This window comes from Electrona antarctica, assembly GCF_951216825.1.
Source record: "Electrona antarctica genome assembly, chromosome: 5".
In the NCBI taxonomy this organism is placed as follows: Eukaryota; Metazoa; Chordata; class Actinopteri; order Myctophiformes; family Myctophidae; genus Electrona; species Electrona antarctica.
The window spans coordinates 48,055,489-48,070,361 of NC_136810.1; the positions used below are offsets into that span (position 1 = coordinate 48,055,489).

The window sequence follows — 14,873 nt, forward strand, 5'->3', positions numbered from 1 at the left end:
GCAGGAAGAGCATGCAGACTGGTGAGCTTAAGTACCGTAGCCCGCCCAATTGGTCAGCTGACTGCCTGATCAGCGAATGACATGTGGGACTTGCACACACTTATACACCCACGTAGTAATGCAGCATGTTAACCCCTTGAGTATAGTATGCACCTTTGAGCATGGCATGAACCCCCTCGAGTATGTCTGCATGAACTAACTCTGCAGGCTACGCATCATTTAGTGGTTTAGTTTAGTTTATTTGATCATCTTCACATTATCAATATAATTATACATAAACAGTGCCTATCCTAATTTTAGTTACTCAAAATAGTCCATCCGAACCAAACAATTACCATATTCAAAATACATGCTCCAAAGACAAAAACATCAATCCCACACCCGTCTCACCCATGTCACTATAGACATCCACCAGGATCCATATAATTTATTTTGCACTAAATAACCATTAATTAGACATTATGTGGAGGTATGGTCTTTGTACTATGACAGTTGAAATATCACACTGTATATAGTTGTAGGCTATGAAATCGCAATATATTGAATCATTATTGTGATAGGTACATTGACTATGATGAATGCGCTCAAACCCACAGCCAGCAGGGTACAGATGCATTCCTTCACATTTTTAGTTGAGCAGACGCTCACGAAGAGCCAAGGAACAAGCTAAGGCCCGTAGGGCGCTACAGGACATTTGCCATCATAACATCATGCTAGGTGGCTGACAGCATGTGCATGTGTGTGCATGCGTCCATGCGTGGGTGCGTGTGTGTGTGTGTGTGCGCGTGTGTGTGTGTGGCTGGCTTATAAATATGCCTCTCTTCTTCCCCCTAATTTACCCTGACTTGCCAGTCACTCCACTACATACAGTAGGTACAGTTTCCCCTAGAGCTGTGCTGGGCAAGTATCTGGGTTGGCTTCAATACGTTATGAATCATGTCGGGCACGGTGCAGTGCAGGACCCAACAAAACCCTCGGTATGAGTCAGTCGTAACGTGTAGAAAACCATAGGGATATCTGACACTTCCAGTACAATGCACCTGTCTTTTCCCTTCACGAGGAATTACGCGGCTGGAATCTCCACAAGCACTCACTGGCAATGGGTTTCATCCCACCTGGGATCGTCCTAAGTTAAAAGAAATGATGTACACTCTTGAGCTTTGCATAAAAGCATTCGCCAAATGTCTTCTTTCGCCATTCGTTATGCTCTCAGACTTCTAGACTCGATGTGAGACCGAGTAATGGATAAGAATGCACAATGCACTTACATTTTTATCCAAGTAAACATCCCAAAGCAGATTTCAGGCTGCTAATTACTGGACAATATAGTAAACAAGATTGGAAACATTGAAAGATGTGAGATCTCTGTATCTGTCTGTCTACCTGTGGCTCACACAGAACAGTGAATTAAAATGCAGATAAACCAAATTGTGGCCATACTGGAGCATATTATTCTGTCCACCTCCAATAGTCCAATAGTGATTGTCACTACACGCTATTTATATTAACACAGCAGTTTGTATTAGTCACATCCTATTTGTATTTTGTCATATTCCTATGCAGCTGAAATTATTATTGTCTCCACCAGGCCGAAGGCATGGGGAGAGAGTATGTTTTGCACTCCGTCCGTGTGTGTGTGTGTCCGTCCTTCCTTCCGTCCGTCTGTGAACAGCTAATCTCCGGCACCGTTAACCCGGTCGATGCCAAACTTTGCACACACACTCCCTGGATGCCAACGAGGAACCTCTGCCCCGCATTTTCCAGAACGGCCTGTTATAGCGCCACCATGAGGCAGCTTTTCACATTTTTTACCTAAAACTGCACCGATCTGCGTGAAACGTTGCATGCACACTCCCTAGAGGCCAAGGACAAACCTTTGACCTGCATTTTCCGCATCTGCCTTTTATAGCGCCACCAGGAGGCCGACTTTTGTAAAACACATGTTTTGATATTACTCCTCCAGATTATGTCCAAAAATCTCACAAATCGTTACACAGTATCTCTATGGTCATGTGCTCAAGTCGGATCCGTCCGATATTTCATATTCCATCCTAATTGGCTATAATTGGCTTTCACAGTTTGCAAGATTGCCCCGTTTTGAACAAAAGCCTCAAATCATGAACGCAGCATGCAATTTACGTGAAATCTTTCACACATTTTCTTACTAGGCTGAGGAATATATCCCACCCTTTTTACCAACAGGTTGATTTTTGCAAAACACATTTTTGGAACAAAATGCCTCAAATCATCCAATTGCCTGTTGTGTTGGAAAAGACTGACACGCACACACGTTTCAACGTCAAAACATACTCTGCCTTTTACTCAAGTCTCACACAGTACAGATCATACTTCCTTGTTCTAGAGCGCACTCCGCGCGTAAACTCAACATCCCATAATAACCACACCTCTTAAGGGGACCTAACCTCTATATAGGAACATACAGCAAACCCCCTGTATACAGTGTGTTATTAGAACATAACATTTCTCCCCCCCTCAAAAGAACCAACAGCATACCCCCCCCCCCAAACTGAAAGTATAATCAAAATGGCAGAACAACATGACAGCATGAATAAATGTACTAGGCAAGAGTCTGTGACGAAAACTGCTAAACTAAGCATGGTAACTTGTGACATAGTCCTGCAAGGTAACAGGCCGAGCCCTGGCCCGCACCGGCCTTTGGTCCGGCACCACAGCCTCCTGGTGTGGCGCTGCAGGGGGTGGGGCAGGGGCGGGGGGTGGAACCGGGGCTGGGGGTGGCCCCGGATCAGTGGCCATGGTGTAGGGGAATGGTAACGGGGCTTGTGTCTTGGCCGTGTGCTCAGAGAAGGGTGCTGGGACTTTCCTCAGCCTACTAGCGTGCCACCGCGAGCCGTCGTCGAGCAGGAATGTGGCGGGGCCGAGAAGGCGTCTGACCTGTCTGGGCTCGGACCAGAACGAGGCCATCTTGTTGTGTCGGTGTGGCCGTCGAGCCCTGACCCAGTCGGAGACCTGAAGGGACGGTGGCCTCGCCCTGCGCTTCTTGTCAACCTTTTCCTTTGTCTCCCGCTGCCGCGCGGCAACAGTATCTCGGATTTGGGTCAGGGAGGGTTTGGGAAAGTTTCCATTTGGTGCTCGGAGCCTGTGCAATGGCAGTTCCAATTCTCGGCCGAGCATCAGAAACGCTGGTGACACCAGAGTGGTGGAGTGTTGGCTCGCTCTGTAGTGCAGCAAGGTCTGGTTGAGTGCCTCTTCGAATGCACAGCCTTGAGCCAGGTGTGCACGGATTCCGTTCTTCAGCGTTGCGTTGAAACGCTCTACTCCACCATTGGCCTGTGGGTGGTAGAAAGCAGTTCGGATGTGTTTGACACCCCTGCTGGCAAGAAAGTCAGAGAACTCTGCAGACGTCATCTGAGGTCCATTATCTGTCGTCACGGCCCGAGGCACCCCCCAGCGTGAAAAGAGGCCATCCAGTATCCGGATTAAGACGTGCGACGTCACTGTCCCCACCGGCACCACCTCCGGCCACTTGGAGTGGAGATCATACACGACCACCAGGAAGCGCTGGTGGTGGGGAACACCACGGCCATGGATCTCCCCACAGATGTCCAGTTGTACATGTTCCCAGGGGCGGGAAGGCCAGGGGAGCGGCTGTAGGGGAGGGGTTGACGGGGGTCCGGTTTTCCCACTGAGGAGGCATGGTGAGCAGTCCTGGACCAGATGCTCTATATCGCGGTCGATGGCTGGCCACCACACCAGCTCACGGCACCGCTGCTTGAGTTTCACGATTCCCAAGTGGCCTTCATGCGCCATTGATAGAACACGTGCACGCAGAGTGTTTGGGATAACGGTGCAGAGCCCCCTCGAGACACAAGTGTCTGCCCAGCAGGAGAGCTCGTCTTTTATCCTAGCAAACGGCTTCAACTCCTCAGGGATGCAGGACGGCCAGCCGTTTCTGATGTACGTGCACAGCTTGGATAGCATTGGGTCTCTTTCCGATTCAGTTTTCAGTTCCTCCAGTGTGACTACTGGCTGTAACGGTGTATAGAGCGCTTGGATGAGAGCCGGTTCCTCATCGTATGACGGGACAGAAGGGGTTGGGGCTGTGATGGAGCGAGAAAGGAGGTCTGCCACCACATTTTCCCTGCCTGGCGTGAAGATGAGGTCATAATGGTACTGGCGGAGCCGTTCCGCCCAACGATGGAGTCGGAGTGGCTTGTGACCCGAGCCCGACGTCGAGAGCACTGTTGTGAGGGCCTGGTGGTCTGTCCTGATGGCGAAATGACGGCCATAGACATACATGTGCCATCGTTCACATGCCCACACACAGGCCAATGCCTCACGTTCACCCACGGAGTACCTCTGCTCTGTGGGTGTCAGGGCCCGAGATGCGAAGGCGATCGGTCTCTCTGTGCCGTCATGAAGCTGCGACAGGACAGCTCCAACTGCAGCAGCGGAGGCGTCGCAGGTGATGAAGGTTGGGCTGGAGAGGCTGAAATGGGCGAGGACAGGAGGTGAAGTTAATTGTGTCTTCAGCATGGAAAAGGACTCAGCGCACTGTGGTGACCAGTCCCAGGGCTCCTCCTTCTTCAGGAGCTGGCGGAGGGGTGCTGTCGTGTGAGAGTAGTTGGGCAGGAAACGCAAATAATAAGCGGTCATTCCCAGGAATGAGGCGACCTGTGTGGCGGAGGTCGGTTCTGGGATGCGCTGTATTGCCTCGACGTTGGAAGAGAGAGGTGCAATGCCATCTGCTGAGAGGCGGAAGCCGATGAAGTCCACAGTCTGCACTGAGAAGAGACATTTCTCGCTGTTCAGGGTCAGGTGATGTTTGGTGAGAGCCTCAAACACTCTGTGTAACCGGGCATCGTGGGTGGCTTGGTCTGGCCCATGCACCACGATGTCATCCAGGTAAACTGCTGTCCCTGGGTCCCCAGCCATAATCGTGGACATGACCTTTTGGAAGCAGCTGGGGGCAGAGCTAAGACCAAACGGCATGCGTGTGTACCTGAAGACCCCAGCGTGTGTCACAAATGCTGTCAGGTCCCGGCTGGCTGGGTGAAGGGGAACTTGCAGGTAGCCCTGGCGCAAATCCAATTTTGAGAAGACTGTTGAGCCATGGAAGAGAGTGGTGAGCTCCTCAGCTGTAGGTAGAGGGTATTTGTCTGGGATGACAGCTTTGTTGACCTGTCGCAGATCCACGCAGACTCTGAGACCCCCTGACTTTTTCTGTGCGACCACCAGGTTTGAGATCCAAGGTGCTGCATTTATTGGCTCGATGATGCCCTCTTCTAGCAGGGAGGTGAGCTCAGCCGTGACGCCCTCCCGGAAGGCGAGTGGGAGGCGCCTGAGGGGCTGAATAACCGGTCTCACGGCAGGGTCAACCAGGGGTCGATGAGTGAATGCTGTCAAGCAGCCCAGGCCGTCGAACAGCGCTGGCCACTGCTGTTGTATATTCGGGGAAACCTGCATTATAGCCCTTCCACTATTGTCCATTAGAGAGAAGCCCAGCTCGATGAAGAGATCCAGGCCAAGGAGGTTGGTTCCCCGCTGTGCCACATGAAAAGGGAATGAGGGAAGGTGCGTCGTACCGTAGCGGACAGGCAGGTCAAGGGTGCCCACTATCTCAATGGCAGAATTTGCATACCCCCGCAAGCTTGTGGATGGGGGTCCTAGTGGCTTGTGGGAAAAGAATTTCCTGTATGTGGTCAGATTGAGGAGCGACGCTGCAGCCGCAGTATCTAGGATGAGTGGCACACTAACCTCCCCCAGCTGCACTGTGCAGGTTTTGAATGATACTTGTGTAGAACGTATATTACTAATTTCTGTGTATCCAGAACCAGACTGGGGAAACCTGTGCTGCTGTGCCACATTGGTTGGAGCTGAACGACAGACTTTAGCAAAATGATTTAGTTTAGAACACTTTCTGCAAGCCTGTCCACGAGCAGGGCACTGTGATGCCCTTGTGTCATGGGAATTAGATCCACAGTTGCTGCAATTGCGTCTGGGGCCCACAGTGGGGCGCTGTCTACTCATTTGCTGCACAGCCAGGCTGTCGTCAGTGGGCGGGGCAAATTGTGATGACGCGTCCGTGTGCTGCAGCTGTTGTGCCAGTGTTAGCGTTGTGTGTTGTCGTGCTGCAGGGCTGGCTAGCAGAGCAGAGCATTCTAGGGCAGATTCCACTTGTAAAGCTACTTTGATTGCATCGGTCAATGTCAAATCGTCAGGTTCCATTAATAGTTTTTCTCGTGTCTTGTCACATGACGTGCCTTCTATCAGTTGGTCTCTGATCATTTGGTCATGCAACGCTCCATATTCGCAGGCTCGTGTTAGCTCACGTAGATCAGCCACAAAACTCTGTATTGACTCACCGGATCGTTGGTGACGCTTCCTGAGTCTGTATCGCCGTATGAGGACTCGTTGTTTTCCAGAGAAATGATCCGTCAGCAGCTTGACTGTATCAGCGAAAGTTGTAGCTGTCCCGAGCGCTCCAAGGACTCGCTGGCCCTCGGTACCGAGACAGTGGACGAGGAGAGCCGTCTTCCTTTTGTCTGGAAGCTGCTCGTCGGAGAATCCCAACGCATCAATATAGGCATTAAAACCTGTAAGCCAACGTGTCCATGGCACTGTGGGTTCCCCGGGCACCGCGAGAAACACTTCGGGTGGGGGAAGACTAAATCCAGCCATCCTTGTCGCCAAATGTTGTGTTGGAAAAGACTGACACGCACACACGTTTCAACGTCAAAACATACTCTGCCTTTTACTCAAGTCTCACACAGTACAGATCATACTTCCTTGTTCTAGAGCGCACTCCGCGCGTAAACTCAACATCCCATAATAACCACACCTCTTAAGGGGACCTAACCTCTATATAGGAACATACAGCAAACCCCCTGTATACAGTGTGTTATTAGAACATAACATTGCCATCAAAGGCAAACATGTTTATATTACTCCTAAACATTTTGCCAAACATCTCACACAGTCCTATCCTCCTGGTGGAGACCTGTGCCCAAAAGGGCACTTTCTCTAGTTTTATGTGATGCCTTGATAAGTACAACAGACAGCACACACTGTGCATTCACACCGGACACGATAAAAATAATCGTGTCGCTTGAAATGCGGGAGCCGTGTCGCTTTATTCAACTGACATTCTATGTCATTGTATCTGTGTATGACCAGTGTGTATTAGAATGACTGTCATTGTGGTGTTTTTTTCTTTCTATGAAAGCATGGAATCATAGCAAAATAATGATGTATTGGGTAATTAGAGTGAATACAGTTCTACAGCTTATAGGACTGAAGTCAAGTTAAAACTCTTAAAGAGTATCTCTCTCATTCAGAGAGAGTACTACAGACACCTATGCCATCATGCATAGCGGGGGTTGCATTTCATTTGTTTTCATCATGTGTCTTTCACGCCTCTGAGTGTGACTATGATCTCTGACTGGGACCAGAAGGAAAACAACTAGCATAAACACAACAGTGTTTTACAAAATCTCACTGCTTATACATCTTTCTTTGAGATTTACATTAGACGATTAAAAATCTGATCTTTTCTCCCCGATTCCGATCTTTTGAAAATCATGTGATCGGAGACGATTTCCGATCACCCGATACGATCGGGACAACCCTACCTGCAACAAGCAAGCACGTCTGCCTACCAATGACAGACAATTCTCTCTCACACTAGTCACGAGTGAGAGAGAGAATCACTAGTCACTAGTCCATTCACCAGTGTTTTACCATACAGCCCAACAACAACTACTTCTCCAACTGGGTCCTATATTGGATGTTGCACCTGTTTTATCAAGAAACTGTTGAGTTGAACATGAACTGCGTGATCCGTGTCGCTTCAGACGTAGAAGCAAAGATATTGCTCGATATTGCTCTCATCTTTACTATGACTAACAATGAATTCAAAAACATTACATCACATGGATCCCATGTGAATTCACCTTGAGCATTGAGTCACAGTGAGTAGAATTAAAACAAAAAAATCGTCTGGCCATTTGGCTCCACAATAGGCATGTCGCGGTTTACCGAATTTCGGTAATACCGCGACAGGAACAGCCACGGTGTTGATACCGTGAGATTTCCGAGTTTACGGTATTTTAATACAGCGTTGGTGGGCGGCGCATGCTGCGCATGCAGTGCAACTCCACTCCCAGACTAAGGCAAAACGTTTATTTTCACCACACAGCTGCAGTAGATTGAAAAGTTGCTTCCTACCTTTGAGTTAGTGTTGCTGAAAGACACCCAGATCCAATTGTATATTCCATATTTCCACATGTACTAAACTAAAAGTGTGAACTGTCAAGTGTCAACAACACAGAGGCACGCAGTTGCGCGCATGCGCAGATTGCATTACAGCGTGCAGGGTACAAAACGGCCATTAGGGGGAGCCATAGTACAGTGAAATACAGTGGGGAATAGCTATTGATTCAATGATTGAATACTTTATTGGCAGAAATGTAATCAGTATAGGGTACAGTCAATGTCCAAAGGGATCACTGAAAAAAGTCCTTGCAGTCTTGTTTCCATTCGGTCCTGGGTAATCAATTCATAATCATGACAAGTCACATGACAAATAACAAAATTCAAATGATCATAAAAAGGGAAAAATAAATAAATAAGATATGTAGGCCTACAGGTTGGGGAACAAAGAAGGGCTTATAAGGAAGTGGGGGTAGTCACTAGACATAGGTGGGGGGGGGGGGGGGGGGGGCAATCTTTTTTTATTATTATTTTTTTAATATAAATACCGTGGAATAACGAGGTATAGGTTTTCAATACCGGCACCGTACCGTACTGTAAAATCTCATACCGTGGCATGCCTAGTCCCCATGCAGGACAAGGCTTGTAACAGAAGGCAATACAGCATGTGCCTTCTTGTGCCGCAAGGGCTCCACGCTTGTGGAATGAACCTCCAATGGAAGCTAGACACAGTGGTCATCAATATATCTGTACACAGACAAATGTGTCCGTGGCAAAGACTTGGTCTTGTCTGTGGCACATTTTGGATTATCTTTTTACACACCATTATAAAGTTCTTATTTTGATCATAAAACCCAATTACTGTATGTCGAGTCTCCAGGATTTCTTCAGCATATGTACTGTATGACACGTATTTACTACGACACTATGGCATATTAGGAGTCCAACAATACTAGTGGTTCTCAAATGTTTTATTTGCAACGAGCCCCTTAACTCTGAGACACCTGTGTAAACCAAGAGTAAAAAAGCACTTCACCTTTTTGACTCAAAACCTGTGTTGACTCCGTTTATTTGCATGTTTGTTTGATCGAAACGATCTTCATACTTTGCTTGTCTGTTATTTTTATGTCCGGGACTGTGAGGCACGTTGTAAAAACTTGTTTTTGAGAAACGCACAAATAGTTTTATTTGGTATTTATTTTCACCTCTGCTCTGTCTCCACTCATTCCTCTTTCTTTTTGTCTCCCCACAGACAGCCCTCAGAAAGATGGCGAGGACACGGCGACCTCGCCCCACTCTGCGGCTGACCCCGCCTCCTCCCTGTTTGACCGCTGGGGTCACGACCTTGGCCCGGAGAGCCGTAGGGTTGCTCTCAAGAAGTTCCGTTACTATGGTTACAACGGCTATCTCAGCGACCGAATCTCTCTCAGCCGGTCCATCCCGGACTTTCGACCGGACGGGTTAGTTGACCATACATACAATTTGAACTGATGAAAATGGATGCAGTCATAGCGATGTCCCGATCACGGTTTTTTTGTGCTCCCGATCCGATTCCGACCATTTGATTTTCAGTATTTGCCCATATTGATTTTTCCTGATCCGATATTTATATTTTTATAGAACACTTATGCCATATCACAATAGTACAATATCCAAAATCACGTACAATATCCATTCTTATATCATGATATATATGTAATATTGATACTAGGGATGTCCCGATCACGTTTTATTTACTCCAGATCCGATTCCGATCATTTGAAAATGACGTGATCGGCCCGATTTCTCGATTGATCGCATCGGAAACAACCCTAGAAGCAGTGCATTATAACAGAATTTGCCTGTATGGATTTCACTGTAGCTTTGTGGGGGGGGGGGACATTTTCCGGTGAAAGGTTCTTCATAGGTAAAGTAAAATTCACTGTGCTCTGCCAGTGTTGGATGCTGAGAGGTCTAGTTCAGTTTCTCTGTGCGTCTCTCTCCCTCTGCAGGTGCAGAAATATGTCATATTCATCAGACCTTCCTCAGCTCAGCGTTATCTTCATCTTCGTCAACGAAGCTCTGTCGGTGCTGCTGCGTTCCATACACACAGCCATCCAGAGGACACCCTCCCATCTGCTCAAAGAGATTATTCTGGTGGACGACCACAGCAACAGCCGTAAGAACCACAAACCTCACTCCTTTTCCCGCTTTAAAATGTTGTCCTTATGCCAATTCCCCCCCATGTGTACAGTCCCTGTCACTTCTAACTAGGGCTAGTGGGTACTGCCAACAACCTCACGATGTGTATCATAATACAGCGGCCACAATTGGATATTTATCGCGATAAGCGTTGATTTTGAATGATGTGTGTCCTACTAAATTTACTTTTGCAGAGTCCTAGACCACCGATTGCCGATGTTTTGTCATAAAATTGAAAGTTTCCAAATCAATTTGAAAAACTTCAATATGTTTTGATGGATAAATGAAGACATATGGGCAGTGTGCACACTGGGTTTTAACCCATTTAGGCCTGACGTCGACATTTATAAAATGTCTTCTAAATCCTGACAGTTTTCTGTCAGGATTTGCGCCACATTTTCACAGTTTTTCCAAAATAACAGACCTACAAGCTTGTAGCGCGCCACTCGGTGGCGAGCTACAAGCTCGTAGCGCTATGAGCCCCACCAAATGGGGTTCCCGCCCAAAATGGGTTAAAACTTGTTGAGAGGCACGATGGCACATAATCCAAGAATTTGGTTTAACTTGATAGAACCAACATTAGAATAGTAGTCACGTAGTATGGATTATGGAACATAAACATAAATAATGCTGCCAAACATATAATTACCTTCATGAGGAATATGCCACAGTTAGTGCTGCCTGCAGGTTTTATGGGTCTCTCACTGCTTCTCTGTTCCTCAATAATATATCAGTTAGTTTAGTTATGGTAGCTGCCCAGTGCTGCATGCTGATTAGCAGAGCAACCAGGATGATGAATAGACTTTAATATTTCCACTCAAATAATAATACAATTCATCGCACTCTTCAACAATTATGGAGGAAATTTGATTTAATACTGCTGCTTTACCTTGAATAACAATTCCCTTCCCTGCTATGATAACTGAGGAGACATAATTCAACATCAGTGCAAGATCATTACTGTTGTTTATTGATTGTCAGCTGTGTAATTGTGACAAACGATAATCAATTAAGAGTGACCTCATGGGTTATATTTATCAAAATGCACGAACCTTCTAAGAACATGAGTACCAATCTAGCATTCCTGAAACAAATTAAACTCATTTCGGAAGGTGCGCTCTGCAGGCAAGGCGATTGTATTTGTATAGCACATTTACAACAAGGCAATTCAATGTGCTTCACACAAAACATCAAGCAAAAGGAAATACAATAATATAATTATAAAATTACATTAGGTTGCATAAAGCAAAACAAGTAAAAGTTCATAGATACTGTTACAGTGCAGAGGAGAAAAAGAAAAGAGAAAAAAGAAAAATAACTATCAAAGGCAGCTGCAAACAGAAAGTTCTTAAGAGAGGCAGCAGGCCTTCATGTAGTTTTCTGGGAGTTTGTTCCAGATATGTGACCAGTGCTGCAGTGCATACAAACTAAATTCTGCTTCCCCACGTTTATTTGGGGTTGAAAACTGAAAGCAGTCCTTCCCCAGATGACCTGAGAGGTCTGGATGGTTCATGATATCGTACAAGTTCACTTCAGGGGAAAAGGCCCGCTCTACTCAGACAGTTTCATATAGTTTCAGGCGTGTGCTGGGTGCAGATTCAAAATGAACATATAGAAAATGAATAAAATCCGCACTTCCAGTCGAGTAAGAGTCTTTGTTTAATGATGATAGTGCTCCGCAGCAGCAGTCATACCAGACAGACAAACTCCTTTCGGCGCGCAGGCCGTCGTCAGTGTCAGAATTGGCAGTAGCAACGGAAATGACATGGCTATATATAATTTTTTGTTCAATTAAAAGGGACTGTACAGCCGTGTCTCATTATTAAAGAAATACATAGTAGTGAACATACATATTATTATAAGAAATCAATGTCTCATTTCAGAATCCACATTACAAAAAAAGTTATTCAAAGTTATTCACACCAATTCTTCATTTAGACCTTTAGGAAATACAGTGTTTAAGAAATGGATCCAAAATGCTTCAAGTTGCAATAATCGTACAAGTTCAGAAATGTATTTTGGCCCTAAACCATTCAAAGCTTTAGTCACCAACAGTAGTATTTTGAAATGAATTATTTGACGCAGGGAGCCAGCTAGTGTAAGGATTTAAGAACTTGAGTGATATGCTCCACTTCTGGGTATTAGTAAGGAGTCGAGCAGCAGCATTCTGAATCAAACTGCAGTCTGATGGAGTCTTATAAAGACACTGTTACAGTATTCCAGTCTACTGCAGACGTTTTTCTAGATCCTGCTGAGACTTAGTCCTTTAACCCATGCTATATTTTTTAGGTGATAGTAAGCTGATTTTGTGAATGTGTTAACTGTTTAATTCAGGCCTGAGTCCATGACTACGCCAATGTTTTATTCAGCATAGCGTTAGTTACAGGCACGGAAGTCAGGAGGCTTATGTGGTATATGGAACCACAATTCACATTAATATAGCATATATAGCGTTAGCGTTAGTTCATTACAGGCACGGAGGTCAGGAGGCTTACATTCTAACTCTCTCTTTTTAAGCAGCCTCTGTTCACTGCTCGTTCTGCGTGCTTAGCTGTCCGAGCCGGTCGTACAGCTGCCAGTGTCAAAATGTTGTTTGTTTAATATTGTTACTAGGATGATCATGTAGATTGTACTGTGATACGACAGGTGATCTGTAATATCACATGAGCAGAGCCACACCACCAAACTAAATGTAATATCATTGCAGTAAATGGTTAATCCAGAGCTGAAATGTCTTAATGAATTAACATTACCGATTGGAGTTGGCTGCTGACTTTTAACCTGTTTTTGTTTTGTTTTGGATCATAGTCCTCTGGTGATACGGTTGTATCGATTTGTTTATCGTCTGCATAACTATGGTAGCTTATTTTGTTGTTTTCCATAATCTGAGCTAGTGGGAGCATGCACAGAGCACAAAACTGCCAGGAAGGAGACAAAACTGTGGACAATGAATGCTAGGGCTGTAGTGGTATTTGTCTTAACGCGGTGTAAAAAGCAAAACAACACTATTGATCACATAACCATGGTATTGTGGTAATGCGACTGTCCCAGCCTTAGTGAACACATGTGTGGCGTGTTGTCATTTAAGCAACATTTATGTGTTGCTGGGACAACTAAACAGTCAACAGGCGAGCGTAAAATCTTGTTCTTCTGTAAGTGAACCGTAAAATTCAAGGTCTGCTTGACGTAATGATTCTTTTTGTTTTGCTTTACCATTAAGTGAAATCCGATACTATGCAGGGTGTTGTTCATGTACACCAACGCTGTTTAAAGTTGCCACGCTTCTGTGGCCTGGGCTGTAAACTGTGGCTTGTTAAGAGGATACAGAGAGATGGCTGATGTTAAAGATCATCAGAGTCATACTGCAGCCTGCAGGCTCTATTACTGAACGTACGTAGTGGAGATAAAGTCCATGTGTATTCCTGTGACTCATTTCTCAGTTTATGACTTCACTGGATGCCACCATTACTTCAATATCTTCCCCAGTCTTCAAATGTTGTTATTTGTCATGATAGAAGCACAAACTCTAAACATTGGTTTATTCCATATATACTGTTATGTGTATTCTATTTGCCGGAGGATATCGGTCTAAAAGGATGTCTCATGGATGAATACAGAATAATACTGCAGATGCAGTTTCTCACTGTACAGTTCTGCTAACATTCTCTGTACAGACACACATGGACACTCAGAACTTTCTTTTAAACATCATATTGATCAAAACCTATGGCAGCCTGTGCTCACTCTACCCATCCATCAACTGTTTCTCTTTCGAAGTGAGGAAAATAATCATTTCTCAAATATTACTCCCCATCGTAGACTATGCCGACATTGTATACCAAAACGCCACTGATACTCACCTCAAGCCACTTAATGTATTATGTAACTCCCTGTGCAGATTTGTCCTTAGATGCCCATACAGAACCCACCATTGCCAATTGTACAGCTCACTTGACTGGCTGCAGCCTAAGGCTAGAAGGCAACACCACTGGTACCTATTCCTTTTCAAATGCATCCACCTCAACTGCCCTTCATACCTGAAACAGTCCCTGAAACCATTCACATCCCCATACCCACTTAGACACACACAACATCCCTATCTCACGGTTCCCAACAGAATATTTTCGGTATCTGGACGCAGGTCATTCCACTACAAAGCTCCATCTGACTGGAACAACCTTCCACTTTCACTCAGATCAACTACCTCTCTAGGCCGCTTCAGGACTTCCCTATATTCACATCTCCAAACAACCTGTTCATGCTTCTAATACTACTTACTCACATGTTTACTTCTTCGACACAGGTTATAGTACTGTTTTTCTCTATTTCCATATATAAATGAGTTGGGGGTCAGGGGTGGGGTGGGAGAAGGGGAGCAAGCTAACTGTACCTGTATGTGTATGTCCTGTGTGTTTGTACTGTGTGTTATGTTGCACCAATGTGTCTTTAGTACTGTGTACTTGCACTGCTGTAATGTTGTATTTTTTATGTATAGGACCCCC

General features: G+C 45.7%; 1 protein-coding gene across 2 annotated transcripts in view; it reads left to right on the forward strand.

Annotated features, from left to right (window-relative positions):
- Nucleotides 1-14,873, forward strand: part of LOC306922735 (polypeptide N-acetylgalactosaminyltransferase 18-like) — a 199,234-nt gene that overhangs the window by 71,097 nt on the left and 113,264 nt on the right. For both annotated transcript variants that reach the window (XM_079500548.1, XM_079500547.1), the window contains exons 2-3: nt 9,443-9,650; nt 10,182-10,348. In XM_079500548.1, coding sequence (XP_079356674.1) covers nt 9,443-9,650; nt 10,182-10,348 — 375 coding nt within the window. The remainder of the gene's footprint in view (nt 1-9,442; nt 9,651-10,181; nt 10,349-14,873) is intronic.